General features: G+C 40.3%; 1 protein-coding gene across 3 annotated transcripts in view; it reads right to left on the bottom strand.

Annotated features, from left to right (window-relative positions):
- CORIN (corin, serine peptidase) overlaps positions 1–20,689 on the bottom strand; it is a 179,614-nt gene that overhangs the window by 24,995 nt on the left and 133,930 nt on the right. For all 3 annotated transcript variants that reach the window (XM_024573820.4, XM_053922516.2, XM_053922515.2), the window contains 6 exons: positions 16,533–16,764; positions 12,887–13,032; positions 12,035–12,142; positions 7,005–7,118; positions 5,083–5,193; positions 3,892–4,021 (listed from right to left, as the gene is read on the bottom strand). In XM_024573820.4, the coding sequence (XP_024429588.2) occupies positions 3,892–4,021; positions 5,083–5,193; positions 7,005–7,118; positions 12,035–12,142; positions 12,887–13,032; positions 16,533–16,764 (841 nt within the window). The remainder of the gene's footprint in view (positions 1–3,891; positions 4,022–5,082; positions 5,194–7,004; positions 7,119–12,034; positions 12,143–12,886; positions 13,033–16,532; positions 16,765–20,689) is intronic.

The following is a 20,689-nucleotide window of genomic DNA, read 5'->3' as shown; positions in this document are numbered from 1 at the left end:
CACATGGTTCAGTTTGGGAGCAATGTGCACAGTGGCAAGTTCACAGAGACGGAAAGTGAACTAGTGTTCATCAGGGCACAGGGGAAGCAGGGCGTGACCGCTAATGGGCATGGGATTTCTGTTCCAGCAGACGGAAATATTCTGGAATCAAACAGTGGTGATGATTACTCACTTTGTGAATATGCCAAAAACAACTGAAATATACCCCATTAAAGAGTGAATTTTATGATATATGAGTTATTTTTCTTTTTTTTAGAGCTGACTATAAAGTTTTCAGCTTCTAGCAACCTGGGCTACATTGACTAGTACAGAGGATTAAATCTGTCTTTGAGGTTCATGGAAATCAATCAATAAGGAAATCATCTTGGATTAAATGGCTCTTACCTGCCAAATGAAATCTGAAATTAGAAACTTTTTCTGGGAGTAGGAGAAAAGTGCAATGTAAATCTTTGTATCAAGGACTGTTAGGTTACATAATCGGTGTTGTCATTGTGGTTTACCCAAGACGCAGAAACAGGTTTTGAAGCATGTTTCCTCTGTTCACCAGCTCTAAGAGGTGAGGACATACAATCACACTGAAACTAACTCCGTAAAGGAATTTTGCCCAAGGAGTACGGCCTATTTCCGGAGATCAAACTTCATGTAGAGATAAAGTTTGTGAAGCTAAGAGACACAGAGAATCACCGCATTCCCTTAGACCAATTTCCTCAAATGCCAGATGTCTCAAATAAGCATTTGGTAAGTATTAGAGGGCAATTTAAATTCTGATTTGTATTGTTGATTAAATAAATGTCCATATGTTTTCGATACTGGACAAGCAGGTAGCGAAGTCCATATACTGTCATGAGAATTTAGGGACTTGATTTATACCTTTGTCTCATCAAATAATCATTCTACTCCCAAGCAGGGTGAACTCTAGAGATACCTGCAGGTGGGGGTAAAAAGGTTTTTAAATTCAGCAAAAACTCTGAATCTTCTCATTTGGACAAGCACTTAGCTGAGTGCCTAGCATCTGTGCTGTTAGATGTAGAAGGCATAGTTTCAATCTAAGAAACTCTAAATGCAGGTGTTTTTAATCAACTGCCTCGATCATGAAAGAATTTCAGTAGAATCCTTGCAAGTCGCGTAATTTGGTGTGGATCTGCATTTTTAATGAACTAGCTCCAAAATGCACCCCCTCGAGTAATTGAATGACCTATTCGGAGTTAGGGTATATTTGTTTTGGATACTATACTACCATGCTTTTCTCTATAAATGTTTACAGACAGAACAAATAAATAATTTCATAAATGCGTATTATAGTATTAAGACAGTCGTAGAGCTGAATATTTTTCTTACATAATTTTAATAGGACTGCCATGTGCTGTGCTACAAATAAACCGTTCTTAGATGACAAGAAGTCTGGGACTGTTTTTTCTAACTTTATGGTTTTGGTAGTTTGCTCATTTGTCTTCCCCACTACACCGGGAGTCCTTTGATGATGAGTCACCTCTGCGCCCTCTATATTCCCCTACATACCTACTCCCATACAAGACCCTAAGCAGATACTCAAAAAATAGTGGGAGGAAGATACTGAATAGAAGTAGTTGGGTTTTTTGTAACTTCAGGTTTCTGATGCAGAGTCCGTGTGAAGGTATAAAGGAGGCCAGGGTCCTGGACACTTCACTCCAGAAGCTGAGGGAGGACCGCTAAGCCCTCTCCAGTCCCTCTGGCAGCCGGAGTGTAGGTCCATGACTCGTCACAGCCAGACAGACCTTCCTGTGGGGGACTTTGGATGTGAAGAAATGACTTAAAGGCATAGGGCTACTCCGAGTTAGTTTGAGGCACTGGGGGCAGCATTGCAAATTTACAGCACAGCAGCTGGTCTGCAGGGACCGTGCTAACAGAGCGGCGTCCCAAACAGCCCACCCCTCCGCGGGGATCTGGTCTCAGTTGCTCGTCATCTTCATTCCTGCCCTAACTGGCTATCCAGACCTCTGTCAATTCATAAGACATGCAAGAAACTGAAGAGTAAACTTGAAGGCAAAGAGTGTACAAAATACTAAGATTCCCTGTACTACTCATTTTCTTGAAAGACTTATCACTTCTTATCCATTAACTCAGCCAAATAATGGTTACATTTCCCAACCATACTGCTCTCTCATATTTTCCTAGTCTTTCTCTGAAATAAAGCTATCTTAAAAAAAAATCTCAATGTCAGTTTAGACTCTAGATATTTAAAATATCTAAAATATTGAAATGATATGTACCCACCATGTTAAGAAAATGGAGCAAATGGAGTAAAGAGATTTTTTTTAAATTCATATGCACACAATATAGCCAAAGGCAGAAACCACCAAAATATCCATCAGTGGATGAATAAATTTTTTAAATGAGGTATATAGCAATGGAATATTATACAGCCATAAATAGGAAAGAAGTGCCGATATATGAATGCATAAAAACATGCCACGTGAGAGAAGCCAGGTAAGGGTAATGGTTTCACAACATGACAAATACACTAAATACCCTCAAAGTGTACACTTTAAAATGGTTAAAATGGTAAATTTTATATGATGAGTATTTTAGCACAACAGAAATCTTAAATCCAATATGAAAAAATTAGAAGAAACATAAAGCAAAATATTTAAAATAAGACCCCTTCTCTTTGCAGTAGAACGGGGTGGCTTGTCAAAGGAATTTTTCTGCTTGTAAAATCTTTGTAGTTCCGGCTTTCCCTCAGGACTCTCAATGAAGTTATCTGTCATTATGCAATCTAGTCTGCACATTAAGAAATCATATTGTGTCTTGGTGAGAGAAAAAGAAAGCGCATTCAAAAGGCCTTTCATTTATCTGTGATAAAATCATACGTCATTTCGTTAGACACAATAAGGAAGTTGTAAAACTGAAGTATGACTTAATGGATCTTGGCGGATATAATTTTTCCACTCTGGCAAAGTTTAAAGCTCTTTTATTATTGATTAACATTGGTTACTCAAATTTTTTAAAAGACGTGGATCTTTACATGGGGAAAATGGGCTAAGGATGCTGGCATTTAGATGATTTTTCAAATTGGAATTTAAAAAAATGCTGCTAGTTGGTATCACCCAATTGAATGGCTCGTCATTGTAAAACTGTTTCAAGTTTGCTCAGTGGAATCTTCAGAAATGCCATCAAGTGAAATTTTTTATTCTAGTACTTTATAATTCATTTGTCTTTTATTTCTCTCATTTCTACATTTTCCCCCAAATCTCACATACATCAGTGATACACACACACACACACACACACTCACATACATGTTCTAGGACCCTTCAATTATTGCTTTACATTCCTGATAGAACTGGAAGAAAAAAACCTACAAAATAGCAAGTTTACAACTTTCAAAGTATCTATAGTATTTCAGTGTGTTTACCTCAAAGCCAGAGAAAGTCTTTTCATTCTACCAGGAAGTCAAGGTGGCAAACTGTTCCCTGATCTAGCTTTCCTGCATTACTTAGCGTAAACTGAAATACCATCAATTTCAAGTTCTATTTCCCGACTTATAAAAAAATGTGAGGTGCTAAAAAAGGAATTTTCAGTAGCCTCTTGGGTTATATCGCATGATCTTCCCATCCAGGTTCCTTGAAGGAAATCATATTAATGCTTTTATAAAAAATGAAAGTATTTCACTTCAGAAGTACTTAATATACAATTACTTCATTTGCTTTTAGAGGCTTCATCATAGTAGGTTCTCAACCCCAACTCTTCAGAGCAGGTGCCTGTAATTAAATGCGGTCCTGTCACCTGATTCATTTCCCGTGCTGTGGGGGGAGAGCGCCCACTCGCTCTGCATCCGTAAGGAAGATATTAGAGCCCGGTTCCATGAAGCCTGCTGAGAAATCCATCAGTGCTACAAACTACTGACCTTACCCTAAACCCATCTGCTTGCAGGCCAGCTGACTCAGGGTCTCCTGCCAGCCATCCGCACACACGTGGCTTTCTGTGGCGGATCTGTGAACAGTCAGGAATGAAGAGGAGTTCACCTTTTTGGAGAGGGTCACTGGAAAATGAAAGAGAAAACCCTGATTAAAAACATGTCCTCTCAGAAAACCAAATGGTAACTTTACATGCCTTTCTTCACGTGCATACGTCCATTCTTATGTGTTTTAGTTAAGAACCATTCGGTGAATGACAGCCTGTGAAAACCACTGCCTCAGTGTGGTGGAGCAGGACTACGCTGAAATGCTCTGTGCCCTCAAAAAGCCATGGGCTCCACGAAAGAGACAGGTAGTTCTTCGCTTATCTTCATTTAGAAGATGGCCAGAGGCAGGGTCCATTCCCAGGAGTTAATCCAGTGAATTGCATACTTATAAGGAGCTAGTTGTAACTTCATTCATGTCACTGCCTTTCAAGAAAGCATATGAGAATGCAAGTGTGTGATATTAATTTAGGGTTAATTTGGTAAGTGCATTAATTCCTTCTATATAAAAGAACACCCTCTGTACTTCACAAACTGCAGATCATCTGTGAGCAGTCACTCGCGACACACAGGATAACTGTGTCTGGCCAGATGGTGCAAGGACTGAAGTGAGAGCGAAGTGACCGGAAAGAGCGATGAGCGTGGTATGATGGAATTAATCAAGCTCCAGATTATAAAGTGCAATAGTGAAGGCACTGGTGGAAGATGCCTTCAGGTTCGGCCCACGTACAGTGGCAACAGGAGTCCCATTTGGATGTGGAGCAAGCGGACAGGGAAGACGGAAGGGCCGCTTAATTGCCCTGCTCTGGGGAGTGTCAAGAATACAAGAATAATGGGGTATTTTGGTCATTGTTGAAGTTGGGTAATGTATTTAGACATTATATTCTAGCAGTTAGATGCCCATAACAACTTGGACTCACGTGTTTTTACACAAAAGGTAGACATTTCACATAGAGAAGTTGGGGGGGAATTTTCTGTGACTTGGAAACTACACCTACGAGTAAGCACTGTTAGCTTTTGCAATCGTGAAGCAAAAGAGACGACCTTGGTTGGTAAAGGCTGTGAAGTCATGTACGATTCATTTAGCTCACATGGCTGAGGGGCACTGGAGTGGACCGCGGGTGGCAGAACAAGCAGCTTACCACAGTCCCATTCGTCTGAACTGTCCAGGCAGTCGGCTCTCCCGTCGCACCACCGGTCACGTGACACACACTCGTGGTTTGCACATTTCAGCTCATCCTCTTGGCAAAATGCTGGCACAGGGAACGAGAAATGAGAAGACAGGAAGATTTTACAAATGAATGAGATCATCACTAGCATGCACATTACCATGTGCCGGCAGGAACTTGAAAAGAAGAAAAGATGAGGTCGCAGAGGCCTCCAACAGGTGACAATACAGACTAACAGAATCGGTAAAACCGCATTTCACAGACATCAATCCACACAACTACCAGGCATTTAGACAGAACTACTGACTCCAGGTGACTAGGTTCTCTCGCCCTAACATTACGATTGAAAAAGTGGTGCCCCGAGCAGCAGAAATATCAAAAATTAGAGAAGAGGGTTGAGATCTGAAGTGTCGAGAGCAGAGTACAGAGGACAAGCAGATGGAAGTCCCCATAGGATGAAAACTAGCTCTGTCCCCACACAGGGATAAGGGTTATGTTTTAAAATCTCTACTACTAAATGATTCTCCGAGTCACATCTAATTCTCTCTTAGGTTTTTAAAAGTCATAGTGAGACTCCTTGGCTGCCTACCTAACACCTGTCTCCTTTCTTTCTCCATTTTTAAGGAACACTGATTTTGTCCATTGACCCCCCCCATCCACCTCCCATATAGACCACCCCAGGTCCAGAGGAAGACCCTGGTTACTTCAAGAGGGACGTGGCATTTTTCTGATCACAACTCTTTTTTTCTGAGTATAGTCATTAGTCGAAGAGTGAACATGTGATCCGAGATCAGGGTCATGACCTATGGTTTTGTGGGTTGTACTTTGCAAGACAGTTCCTGCTCAGACCCGGATGGCAAGGCCATGTTCCTAGCCTGAAGCGGACGTGGCCTGGAGGAATCAGCCTCTTTCTCTAATTGGTTCTCCCTAAGGAGCTGCATTTCACCTATCGAGATGGGGTCATTTCTGATCTAAACAAAGGCTTTTGTCTGTTCGTGGGGACCCTGCTCCAGTTTGGCTAATCTCTGTGAATCCTTAATTGATGTTCAAGAGATGAGGTAAAGGTTCCCATTCCTTCCCACTGGATGTGATCAGGAAAGCATGGCACCCAGGTGCTCTGGGCAGCCACCTTCTGACCCTGCCAAACTAAGAATCACAGGAGAAGCACTCAACTCCCCCATCCAGCCTCAAGAATCCCTTTTACACTTGACTTTCTCTATGACAATATGTCACATGTAATATGGATGGTAATAAAAGATAATAAAGATAATAACTATCATTATTAAGTGAATTTGAGTTAGGCTTCCTATAACTAGTAGGTAAAATATCTCAAGAGATTGGACTTTTTCTGATTCTAAAAGAAGTGGCCATTCATTTAGAAAAGGTAGAAAATACAAAAAATGAAAAGAGAAGAGAAGAGAAGAAAACCAATCTCACTGCCCAGGAATTATATTTGTAAAGTTTTTATTATGAACTTCTGATCTTTTTCCATATATAGGTACATGTACTTTCAAAACTCAGTACTATATATAATACTTTATATTTTGTTTTATTCACCTAGTGATATGTCATGAACCCAAGAGAAATTATTCTTCTAACTTGATTTTTAATTTTTGCATATTATTTCATTTTATGGTTGAATTTTATATCCCCTATTTTTGCATATCTGTAGCATTTTAATTTTTTCTATGTTATACATCAGGCTGGAATAATATCATCATGCATATATTTTGACTGTGTTCTTGGCACATATTCTCACACGTGGAGTTTTGGTCAAAAAGTCTGAACATGCTAAAAGCTTTGATACGTATTTCCACATTTCTGCTTATATTAAAATGAGAGAGTATCGGTGTTTAAAAGGAAACGTCGGTTGACCGATTCGCGGAGGCACGTACAGCAGTTGTTCTCATCCGTGCTATCGGGGCAGTCTGGAAATCCATCACAGATGACTGTGGTCTTCACACACTGCCTATTGGATGGGCATTCCCAAAGATCTCTCTCCTTACAGCCTGGGGACAGAAGAAACGGTCGTGTGCTATAGACGTGGACATGAAAGTAAAGATGAATTTGATCAAACACAGCAGAAAAATTACAACATGAAATCCTGACTTCTTTTTCCTTAAAAGTTTTGACTTCTGTATACCATAAAAATGTAATTTGAAGTAGAAATATTTGATAATCTCCATATTGCAATATAAATAGCACAGCTCTGCTGAGAGATCAAACGTGACATATAGGAAATGAGGAATAAAATGAAAAAGCGATTATCCGTTAATGTTCATCTTCAACTGTTCCCTTTGCTTTCTGAGTCAATTTGCCAACGCAGAAGAATCATCTATAAAATGGTGAGTTATACTCTTAAGCAATATGCCAAAACCTAGTGATTTACATGCATATTATCTAAAAATGTAATTTCAGTCAACAAATGCAGAAATCATCTGTGTGCTTAGCAAAAGAGGCTTCTTCTATGCCAAATACCTACAGAACAAGTTTAAGAGCCAGGTATAAAAGTCATTACTTTAGTAATGTAGCCAGAGACCTAAGGTTAGAAACTTTATCAGTCAATATGGAAATGAATACAATTTGCACTAGATTGAGACTATAGGCTTGAAGTGTAGTTTGCCTATGAGACAGAAGCACTTGCAGAGGACTTAAGGCCATTTGAATGGCATGCAGTGTGTCTCATTCAGCTGCGAAAACATGCCAAGGGTCTCACGTGTTCTCGTCAGTTACATCCAGGGGCCAGTTCCAGTTACATCCAGGGCCTCGCCAGGCTGGGAGGTACATAAAGGAAGAGACCACAGGGGACTCATGTTTTAGTACCCTTCTTTACTCCTGCCTAGAACAGTGGCTGGCACTTGGCAGTCCCTCAGCACATGTATTTTAAAGGGAACTTCATTTCATATAAGGAACAAAAAGTCTCTCCCATATCCAAGTAAGATCACTTAGTTTAAGGTGAGTGAAATGCAAAGCACTGATCAAATAAGGAGTTTTCTCCTTAATGCCATTTCTTGCCCTGGCTGGTGTGGCTCAGTGGATTGAGTGCTGGCCTGTGAACCAACAGGTCACTGGTTTGATTCCCAGTTGGGGCACATGCCTGGGTGGCAGGCCAGGTCCCCAGTAGGGGGGTGTGTAAGAGGCAACCACATGTTGGTGTTTCTCTCCCTCTCTTTCTCTCTGCCTTCCCCTCTCTAAAAATAAATAAATAAAATCTTTTTTTAAAAATGCTATTTCTCATCTGACTTACTACAAATAATTCAGAGAAATTTCATACATGATTGACTCAGGTTTCTTGAAATATAAGAAAAATTCTGCTTTTTTCAAAATTATTTTTAAAAAATTTGAAGATGACATGATACTGTACATACAGAACCCTAAAGATTCCACCAAGAATCTACTAAAACCAATAAATGAATTCAACAAAGTAGCAGGATACAAAATTAATATCCAGAAATCAGTTGCATTTTTATATGCAAATAATAAACTCTGAAATGGAAATTAAGAAAGTAATCCCATTCATAATTGCTTCAAAAAGAATAAAATACCTAGGAATAAATCTAACCAAGGATGCAACAGACTCAGAAAATAATAAGACACTGAAGAAAGAAATCGAAGAAAATACAAATAAGTGGAAGCACATACCATGTTCATGGGTAGGAAGAATTAATATCATTAAAATGTCCATGCTACCCAAAGCAATCTATAGATTCAATTCAATTCCTATCAAAATTCCAAAGACATATTTCACAGAATTAGAACAAATATTTCAAAATTTTATATGGAACCACAAAAGGCCCTGTATAGCAACAGCAATCCTGAGAAAGAAGAACAAAGTTGGAGGAATCACACTACCTAATATGAAACTATACTATAAGGCCATAGTAATCAAAACAGCATGGTACTGGAAAAAAACAAATACACAAATCAATGGAACAGAATAGAGAGCTCAGAAATAAACCCACACCTTTATAGTCAATTAATATTTGACAGAGGAAGCAAGCACATACAATAGGCTAAAGATAGTTTATTCAATAAATGGTGTTAGAAAAATTGGACAGATAAGTGGAGAAAAATAAAACTAGACTGCCTTCTTACACCACACACAAGAATAAATTCAAAATGGATTAAAGATTTAATTAAATATTAGATGCAAAACCATAAAACCTCATAGAAGAAAACATAAGCAGCAAAACCTTGGCCATTGTTCGTAGCAATTTTTATCAGATATATCACCCCAGCCAAGAGAAACAAAAGAGAAAATAAACAAATGGGACTACATCAAACTGAAAAGTTTTGCACAGCAAAGGAAAACACCAACAAAATAAAAAGATAACCTACAAAATGGGATAACCTATTTGCCAGTACATCTGATAAGGGGTTAATATCCAAAATTTATAAAGAACTTACAAAACTCAACACCAAAAAAACAAAGAACCCAATTAAAAAAATGGGCGAAGGACATGAAGAGACACTTATCCAAAGAGGATGTACAGATGGCCAATAGACATACGAAATGATGCTCAATATTACTGATCATCAGGGAACTGCAAATTAAAACCACAATGAGATATCACCTCACACTGGCCAGAATGTCTATCATCAATAAATCAACAAACAACAAATGCTGGTGAGGATGTGGAGAAAGGGGAACGCTTTTGCACTGTTGGTGGGAATGCAGACTAGTACAGCTATTGTGGAAAGCAGTATGGAGATACCTCAAAAAACTAAAAATGGATCTGCCTTTTGGTCCAGTGATCCCACTTCTGGGAGTATATCCAAAGGAACCCAAAACACTAATTCAAAAGAACATAAGCGCCCCTGTGTTCACTGCAGCATTATTTACAATCACCAAGATGTGGAAGCAGCCCAAGGGCCCATCAGTAGATAAGTGAATAAAACAACATGGGATGTCTACACAATGGAATACTACTCAGCCATTAAAAAGAAGAAAATTTTAATCTTGAATGGACAGCATGTCCATTCGAATGCATGCATACATCCCAAAGGGGAATGCATGTTAATTTTCTATTATCAATCACATTGGAAAAGGTAGTGAGAGTTTTTTCATGACTTAATACTGTTGGAATAGTTAATGTAACTCCAAATGTATTAATTTCCTACCCACTTTTAACTTTCCTTAACTAGAGCTCTCAGTAGTGCATTGATATTTTGAATCTTTCATAGGGATTAGACAATTTATTCTATCATTTTGATTATTTGATTAAAGTGTTGATGAAAACTTATCACTTACCTAGAAACCTGGTATTTTTTAACTTTATTTCTACTGTTGACCCTACTAGGATATCCCCGTTTCCCCCCACCTCTTGGTCCTCCTCTACTCAGCCCTGTCCCCCTTTCCCTCTGGCTATCAGCACATTGTTTTCTGTGTTTTTTTTTAATCATTCCCTTCCCTTTCTTTCATCCAGTCCCCCAACCTCTCCCCTCTGACAGCTGTCAGTCTGTTCCCTGTTTCCACGCCTCTGTTTCTAATTAGCTCATCAGTTTATTTTGTTCATTAGATTCCACATGCAGGTGACATCATGCGGTACTTGTCTTTCTCTGCCTGGCTTATTTCACTTAGCATAATAGTCTCCACGTCACTTTAGAGTCACTTAAACCCGGTAGCACTTTGAATTTGAATTTTTGCAGAATATATTCTGAAACTCTGTTTTTCCAGTCTTGCTAAGGCTCTCTTTTTAAACTGAATTTTTACATTTCTCAAACATTTAGTACTCTCATGCAGATTTAGGTCTAGCAACCCCAACAGACATCATGTAACCTCTTTGAATCATCTAAAATTATCCATTTAAAATTGCATCTCAAAACACCATCACCCATCAACATCACAGTTCAGCAAATAAATCCAGTAGATTCTCAACAAATCACTTCCACAAGGGATGTTCAATGAGTTTTGATTTATTTCTGTACAGAAAGAGCACAAACAAGCAAACAACAGTACTTCTCAAAACACTGTGTGTTCCTCCCTAACGCAATTACCCCTGGTCATCGTACCCTTATTCTGGCAGCTCTAATGTTCTAAAAAATGCACTTGTCCGCACTCATAGAAGCTGATAGGATTTCAGTTGATTGCTTGTGACATTTTGCCTAGACCAGAAGGGCAATATTTACTATGGAAAATGGGAGGAAGGTGGTATTTATATCTAAAAGGCCAAAAGAATAAAGTGATTTCAAAGATATATTACCTTATATGCTTTGGATGGCTGGGGGAAAAGAGTGTCAATTTTTCAAAGCAGAATTAAGTTAAATAATCTTAACAAAACTAGTGTTTGGATAGTCCTTCAATTGCTTTGCTTTACTCCAGAACACTGTTTAGTAAAAAGTAGAAAGTGTTCCCTGACACATTCTGAGCTTACAAGTACAAAGGTTTGCAGAGAAATAAATGGGAGTTAGCTCCACTTAAATTACTGTTGATACTTCTGGCCTTTCCACTAGTGATTTCGGAGCTCAATGGCAGAAACGTCACGAGGAGTTTTATCCTTTGCCAACAGAAACAAAATAAACCCAAATTAAATTTGAACACTGGCGCCCGAGCTCCGTCTCTGTGTATCTGGATGCCTCTCCGACGACACGAGCACCAGATGCAAAGACAGACCTGACAACTGCTCTATAATCTCTAATGATAAAAATAATTCCTTACATTAGGGAAGTGCTTCTCCTTTCACTCTGGGTGTGCACGTATATCATCAAGGTTATGAACAGAAATGCAATTTAGGGAAACTCCATCAAGCTAACAGGAAAAACACAGCAAGGTTTGCCTTGCCATTTGATAATCTGAGAGGAAAATACGTTAGCATTCAATCCTAGTCATTACAACTATCAGCGAACAGTGGACATGTTTTAAGGCAGTTCCTTATCCTCACCAGATGCTGGTGTATTCAAGAAAAGGGCCATCTCTCACACATACCACAGTTTGCTTCGTCACTGTCATCGTCACAGTCGGGCTCGCCATCACATCTTCTGGAAGCCAGCACACACCGCCCCGAGCTGCACTTGAAGTGACTGGGTGAGCACTCTGTTTCAAAACAATGGGGCACGTTACTGTCAATAAACCGAGAACCCAGAACCATCAGCTAACTTTCCATGTGTGGGATGTTGTCAAGGAGCTTTGACTGTGGACAAGGCTGGTCCTCTGCAAAGCTGGAACAGCCAAAGTTAGCATGGCCTTCCTCTGTCTGCTTATCAGCATCCTCCTCCTCCATCCACGGCCTATTTCTCCAGATGAGCTGTCCGGTGTCTTTATACTTTCCAGCAATTAACTATCTTCCTGAATGAACAACCCAACAATTGCCAGAGCCTAAAACGTCCTGTGGAGTCAACGCTTCTAACCACCCAGGTCCCGTTCGTTTGGCGAAGTTTTTTCTCACTCTAACCTTGCTACCTGGTGGACAGGTCCCCAGTTCCACTTCTCTACCTGACCAAATGCTTTGCACTTGAAGGAACCAAGGCCTAACCATTACCTTCAGAATCCTTAGTATCAACGCAGCATCCATATATAATTGGCTCTGTGGGCTAAATGTGGTTAAAATAAATACTTGGAATATTAAATTCTTCTCTGCAATTTATTATTAAAATGAAGATCATGTCTAACAGATAAGTACCAAATTCTTCAAGCAATCGAGTTTATAGATTCACTCACCTATGCAGCCCAATTGGCAACTTAAATAGGAAAAAATCAACAATAATAACAGAGAGACTTCAAAAAAGTAGCTAATGTATTCATCCATGTGAGATACCCCACTGAAATTTGAAAATTAACCTTCCACATCTTCGTCCGGCATTAGGCAGGTTTGATTGTCTGAATTTTCTACTGGAAACTGATTGCAATCTGTGTCTTCAGGCCACTGCAGGCCCACGATCCCAAGAACAGACTCGCAGCGTTCTTTGGAGTGCTCGCACAGCGCTCTAGACGAGCAAGAAAGACACGGCGTCAGAGGCAGATATGAGCGCATCTGAGACCTATGTTAGGAATCTATGTAGGGTTTTAGTGCTGTGTGGGTGTCTGTCTTTCTGTATGTAGCATGTGTCTCAATGTACAGGGGTGGGGAAAAGTAGGTTTACAGTTATATGTGAAACACAGAGTTTACTCCTGTATCACTATTTATTAAACATTGCACTATTTTCCATACAAACAACTGTAAACCTACTTTTTCCCCACCCTGGTGTATAGATGCACACACATAGCAAGTATTTGGGAAACCAAAATGAATAATATCTCTACAAAGGGAATCCATTCCAGCAACATACTTTCACCAAAAGAAATTTCACTAGAAATAGTAATAGAAATCTGTTTTGTTATGTGTTCTATCGAAATATATTTGACATATAACATTGTGTAAATTTAACAAGAAAAACACATTGATTTGGTATGTTTCTATATTGTAATAAAGTTGCCATTGCAGCTACAGTGAGCACCCTGTCACGTCACATAATTATCACTTCTTTTTGTTGTGGCTGGAATAGTCACGATCCAGACTCTGAGTCGGTGTGACGACTGCAACACCACATGGCTGTCTGCGTTCACTGGACTGTGCGTTTTTTCTCCAGGACCTACTTGTCTACTAGTTGCCAGTCTGTACCTTAAACAACATCCAGGACACAGATTCCCTTCTCCACGCTGCCTTTCTCATTTTCTCTCCTTTTGTTTTTTAAGACAGATGCATTTCCCAACAGTTTGGTTCCAAGCTGGCGGGTCCCCAATAAGTTTGGATAGTCTGCCACCAAAGGTCATGGAATCTATTCAACACCCCCAGCCTCACAGGTCTCTTCCTCCAGGGACCAGCCAGGTGAGCCGTTCACAGGCCAGCCCAGCTTGCCCAGGGCATCCATTGTCTCCACTCCTTCACCTTAGACCAAGCTTGGTGAGGCTTGGACGTCTCCCAAACCCATCCAAGTTGAGCTCAAGTTGGTTAAAATAAAGTTTGCTGGGGGTTTTTTAATGAAAAGATAAACTGAGCATTGTGTTAAGTGCTTTCGTTTGTGTTCTCATCTGTACCCAGAATATTTTTAAACTGAGCTAACAACATGTCTCATGAAAGATGTCTTTACTTTCTATGGGGAAGAACATAGTTTTGCCTCAATATATTACCAAGAAATTAGTTAAATACCTTTTTTAAAAAAGTAGACACAATCAAAGTAAATTCCTAGGCAAATTTCTTATTTCCTTTTAAATACATTCTTATTTATCAAAAGTTTTAAACTTTATAAGTTAATTTTAACAAGGTAGGGAATTTAACAAGGTTACCAATGGAATCAGGAAGTTTTAGAGAGATCTCTGTCTTGATTTAAGTCTGAACAGGGCAGAGCCTAACTTGATGCTGGCTTAGCCTGGGAATCTGGGGAGAAGACAAAGCCTGGGCATTCCCACGTCAGTTGTGCAGAAACGGGAAGTTCAGTTAGTGTGGGATAACTTTCTGCTGGATTGAACAGTTTGTTGCAGATTTATAAAAAGCGTACATAACTCCATTGCTGCTGCTGTTTTAAGTTAATCATATGACACCTCATTTGTATAGAGGACTGTACAGTGCCTGACTCTGCCACTTCCTACTTTTTCTATAAAAGGGAAACAGTCAATACGCAGCATAGCAGCTGCAGGGGACCCTGCTCTTCTCAACACCTGCGTGGTGCCCGGCCATCGGCCACCGCCCTGACGGCAGGCGCCTCCCTCAAAAGGTGATTTTGAGGATGAGACGGCAGACGTACCTTAAACTATTTAGCACATAGTCAGGGCTTCATAAGGTTAGATTTTTCTGATTCATAACTTAAAAACTAATTTTAAAATAGACAAACAGCTTCGACAAAAGCAACTATGTGTTGCTTCATGAATATTAGCATATTATTCTTGTTATAATAAAAAGTTTTTCCTCTAAATAAATAGCAAAATCTAAAATTCATTTTGATATCCACCAAAAATGAATGATGTGTGAGTATGTGTAAACCTAAGAAACAGAACTAAAGTATCTCAAAGAAGTTCACCAAAATGTTGACTGAAAAAATGGTTCAGGATCAGTCTCATCTTAGGTATTTTAATATGAAACTTCAGCCTGAATTTATGAATTATGTGTGGATGTAAATTTGTTCCAGAGAATACTACATAAGGAAAAATCTTATATACATATGAAAAGAAAGTCAAATATAAGAATGTTAGGTACTATTGCCTAGTAAAAGTGAGATTAAGATTTGGAAATAACTTTTTAACATAAAATTGATTTTTGATGAGTGAAACTTTAAAAAGCATTTAACAAAAACTTTCGGAAAAATGTTTGTACAAGCCTATATTAAATATTACTCTTTGCATGAACTGTTCAGTTTCCCAAGTCATTTTGAAACTTTATTGTTTCCGGCCCCACTCTGGAGGTGCCTCTACTCTGTCATCCACGTGATATTCGGGAGAGAATTTATTGTTTTCCCATCTGCCTGCCATATTGACATTATTACTTTTCCTTAAACCTCTAAGTGACTTCTGATCCCAACATGTGGTTCCCATAGGTACCCCTCGCATGGAGACAAGCATCTGCAGACTCACCCCTGGATGGGAAACAGCACTGGGGAGAGCGGCAACCCACCCCGAGACAGCCATCCGTCCACGCACATTCTCCGACCACAGCCCCTACTTAGTGCGTGGCATAGAAGAGGGACCAAAGTGCCACCACGCCGTCGTGCTCCTGTCCCGTCATCAGAGCTGTTGTTTGTTCTGGGCTTACAATCACTCACTGGATCTCACAGCAACCATGACTATCCTGATTCTACAGGTTCGGGGACTGAGCCTGGGAGAGACTGAGGAACCTGTTTCAGGCTAGAGACCAGGCAACGAAGAGCCAGAACCTGACGCAGACAGTGGACTCCGGAGTAACGCTCTTAACCGTAGGATATCACTCATATCTTAAGCCCCAGCCGCACTCTTCAAATGTTGCCCTTTAGTTCATTCATGCAGACAGCAAATTGTCAGTGATGCCCGCCTGCTGTCCAACCTGTGAAGCTGGTGCTATGACTCCTTCAGGCCACTCCCGGTGTAACAGCTAACTCTTGAGTGATGGAGGAAGGCAGCATTTTGAACACATCAATGCTGCCAAAGGAAGGGGCAGATACACTCTGTCTTCTGCTAACTCACATCTTCAAAAATGCTCTTTGATCAACCAAAATGACACACGTGATTTTAATTGATTAAAGTACAGAAACTATTATGAAAGGTAGTTCGTACCTCCCTTTATTAGGACTTCAGGAATGAATTCTCATTCAATTATTCATTTTGGAATTCCTCTTTCTTTACTTTTTAAATATGTAATTTGTTAAATACAGAGCTCCTTAGCAAGATACACACTTCGTCTACACTCAGCCCAAATCTTCCTCCCCTTGGTTCTCCCCGAGGGAAATGAGGATGTTTGGGAAAGCCCCCATCACGTTACCTGCAAGGGGGGATACGTTGGCTTGTATTCACATCACACTTCGGCACCAAAATGGTGCAGGCAAAGAACATGAGATACTTGTAGCAGTTGGTTTGAACGAGTGCAGGGAAGAGAGAGGACTCCCAGCTGATGGATGCTTCTTTCTGAGTCCTGTGGCCAAGATAATTTGGATAATTTGTGTAGTTGTAGGGCAAATTCATGCAGAGTTCCAGTGTAATTGGTTCACATTGACCTACCAAGAAAACACATATACAGCCACATACATACATTAATATCACATTCGAAACAATTTTTCTTAAAAACTTATGGAACGGAAGTCTATTGAACCCCTTCTCTTTAAAGTAGCTATGACTAGCATGCAAGCAGTGTATCACATTACTCTCAAAAGAGAAGTAATTTGGTTAATGAAGTGCCAAGCCCAGATTCATTTCCATACATGGGGCTGCCAGCACAGCCTCCAGCCCACATGATTTATGAAGTCTTTCTCATGTTTTTCCTCTGGCTCAACTTATCTCAAAGTGGCTCTCTCTTATGAATCATTTTACTCACTTTAATTTGTTTCTTTTTCTGATTTATTCATTACTTCTAAGCTAGCATATTCTTTACCATCTTCACAGCCATTTAAAAAAATGAATTGAGCTAAGTGGGCAATTAAATGATTTTCCTGCATTTTATTGTTGTTTAATGGATTTGAATAGAAGGCTGCAAGGCAGAGGATCCCAAGATCTGTTAGCAATCCATTGCCAGTGACATGCAATCCTGGCCCATTAGGTTGGCATCCAATGCTGTTTCACATTCTAACCACACCCTAACTTTCCAGCCTCATTGCCTATGACTATCCCACCAGCGGTATTTCCTTGGCAACACCAGATGTTTTAAGAATTGCATGCTTTTGTGGGCCCCGTTAGCTCCTCTCTTGCCCCTTTCTTTTCTTAATATACTTGTAGTCACCCCTCAAATGCAGTCATGGCTCCAGCTGCCAGGTACATAGAGAACCCACTGCATGGAATGATCCTTTCCTGTCCTCCCCACCACACTAACTCCTCCTCACTCTTCAGCACTCATCATAAACACCTCTTCCAGGAAGCCCTCCCACTCCCAGTCTGAGTTTCTGCTGGGTGCCGCAGCATCTTAGTCACATTCCTGCAATTCCCTCCTGGCCTTTGCTATATTCTTTACTTACTTGCCACACAATTTGAAGTTTTTTGAGAACTGAGACCACACTTCTTAATCTAAAGTCAGCACCAAGGACAGTACCGGATGAAGGAAGGAAAGGAGGGGAAGAAAAGTGTCAGAAACTATCCCAGGCACTTAAAACGTAAAAATATTTAAAGATAGAGTCCCTACCATGGAGAAACTCCACACTCTTCATAGGAAGACACACATGCCAGCAGGAGCAGTAGAACGTGAACAGGCTGGGACAGTGCACAGAGCCCAGAGGGAGAAGGTAGAGCAAGAGTGGCTCGGGAAGCCGCCCAAGGGTTTGGGCAAGTTTGGGGGAATGTGGTTGAAAGGCCCGTTCCCTCTCTGTCCACAGTAGACGGGCCGCAGATGAGAGAAGTAATCAAGCTAGTGTCTTCCTAGAATCAGCCGAAGCTGACTAAAATCTCCATGCCTTATTATCAGTAATTACTCCAATTAAATGTAATTATTTGACTAGGAAGTGGTATGCACGCAAATAGATTGGCAATAAGAACTGGAGTGAAATATTAAAACAGCTCCAAGACTATGTGTCAATTTAAAGAATCTGAAGGCTTCACAGAAATTATGTTGGTAAGAAGCCTGCCGTGGGCCAGATGGAAAGCATTCTGAACAAAGCATAACAAGGCTGTCAGTTACTGGGGAAGAGGTGACCCTGCGAAGCTGGTACGCTCTTGAGAGTGAGTACAGGGTGGGGAGAAGAGAAAGGACAGGGCAGCACAGCACAGGGAATATAGGCAATAACATCGTGAAAACTATGTATGTGCTAGGTGGGCACTGAAAATATCGGAGGAACACTTTGCAAAGCATGTGATTGTCTGACCACTGTGCATTTACACCAGTTGGTTCAGTTTATAATTTCCTTTGACTTGGGAAAGAGAAGCAACATTTGCATATTTCGATTTAGGATTTTTTAAAAGAACTTTCCTCCTAACAATAAAAACAATACAAGACACAGAAAGTAAAAGTTCTTCATTCCCTCACTCACCTCACTTTCCCCCATTCGCTCACTTTGCCTCCTACCAACAGAGGAGTCGAATCCTCCTTCCATGCTTCTCACCGCTCATATCTCTGCACACAAGCCTTTACACACGCACAGCGAGTTTGTCTTTGCCGAAGTAGGATTGTACTATGCCTACTGCCCTTCGACTTTTTGTTGCTTAATTACTTATCACGACCATTTCCAAGTCAGTAGGTGCAGCTCAACTCTATATTTTTCCTAATTTTAAAAATATACTTATAATTTCACAAAAATGGTGTCATTCACACACAGTTTTGATGCATTCTCTTTTTCTTTGTCTATGCTTTTCCTTTCTCTCTTCCTCTGCCACCCTACCAATTTTCAACTTTTTATCAACGCATTTCATTTAGTTGACTAGTAGATATAGTGCATGGACAGTTTTTCCTTCTTTTCCTGTGTGGAGAACTTATCACTTTTGACCTGGGATAAGATATAACCTGTGTTTCAGAACCAAGGGGGATGAATGGATGAAGTTATAATAGTGTATTATTCTGGAGATATTGAATGCGGTAAGATTGATTGAATCTTGCATTTTACTCCTCCATAACGTATGCTTCACAGAGTAGTAAGCAAGAGAAACTCTCATGATATCTGACAACCTCAAATTCTATGACTTATGAGATCAATAAGCTTTTTTAGCGTAAGCATCAGACTCGCTCACTAGCCTGACTTACAGTAGCCACTAGAGGGCAATCTCATCACAAACATGTGAGGGTGCTCAAGTGCCACAGGTCTGTTTTCAATGGGAGGCGGACACAGTGCCTACCTAGCCCCATATCCTGAACCTAAATGAGATTCAATGAATATCTGTTGGAAAAAAAACGCAACCACAATGATCCTTTTGGAATTTCAATGATACCCCAGCTTTCAAAGTCTGAATCGAGAGTTATTAAAGTCAACCTAAAGCCAGGATCGTTAACTAAATGTTTCATCCTTGTTCTGATGCAATACTCTGAAGTTACTGGAAATCATGTATTAAATGATAGGTATTTACATAAGAAAATGTCACTTTTCAACACCCATTGGCATATACAATATTCCAAGATTTATCCTTGCCTCAAACTCTAGATCTCTCTTTATCATTATTAATTTTTCCTGAGATATAATGGACATGTTGTATTAGTTGTAGGTGTACAACATAATGACTCAACATATGCACATTGTTATTCTAATTGTTTGATGAATTATTATAAGGTGAAACCCTTGTAACTTCCACCCAGGACAAGACATCCAACTTGCCAGGCATCCCCTTCACATACCCCGTCTTACATCTGCCTTCTCCTCTCCTTCCAAAGTAACTACTGGGTTTCAGAGTTATCACTTCCTTGCTCTTCTTCATAGTTTCATTACCTAAGTGTGCACCACCCCAAGCTATTATAGGTTAGGCTTGCCCTTTTTAAAAAACGTGCTTGTCTTTTAAGACTCTTATAATACCTGGGTCCCCGCTCCATGCCTTTATTTTTCCTTATAGCTTAACTCTTGAAGAGCCCAGGGACTGGACCTGCAGAGGGGGTCGGACTTCGCTGCTTGCACAGTCCTGGTGAAGTTGAACACACTCCACGGTCCTCCCTATTTCCTGAGCGCTGATGGCTGAACACAGATCCAGGCCTGGCTGGGTTTCATCGCACGGGCAAGCGGTGCTGGGTCCTCTTTTTGCAACACCCACAGCTGGAGACACTCAGTGCCTTGACCCGTTCGACCCTCGTGTTACCAAGTCGTAATGCCCTGATCCAATCATTTCTTTTTCACTTACTGACTGGGGACGCTCTCACAGAGAGCTCATTCCTCTCATCTACTATTTGCTCCCAAGAACTGAGTTTCTTAACCATTACGGTGTTTGGCTTTTTACCACGTGCTGTACTGTTTATTTCTCCCAACCAGAGATTGTAAGGACAGGGTAGAAAATGGATAGACCTTGGCAAATTATTCAAAGAGC

The sequence above is a fragment of the Desmodus rotundus genome, chromosome 4, assembly GCF_022682495.2.
Source record: "Desmodus rotundus isolate HL8 chromosome 4, HLdesRot8A.1, whole genome shotgun sequence".
NCBI classification, from domain to species: Eukaryota; Metazoa; Chordata; class Mammalia; order Chiroptera; family Phyllostomidae; genus Desmodus; species Desmodus rotundus.
This window is presented reverse-complemented; position numbering and strand designations above follow the sequence as displayed.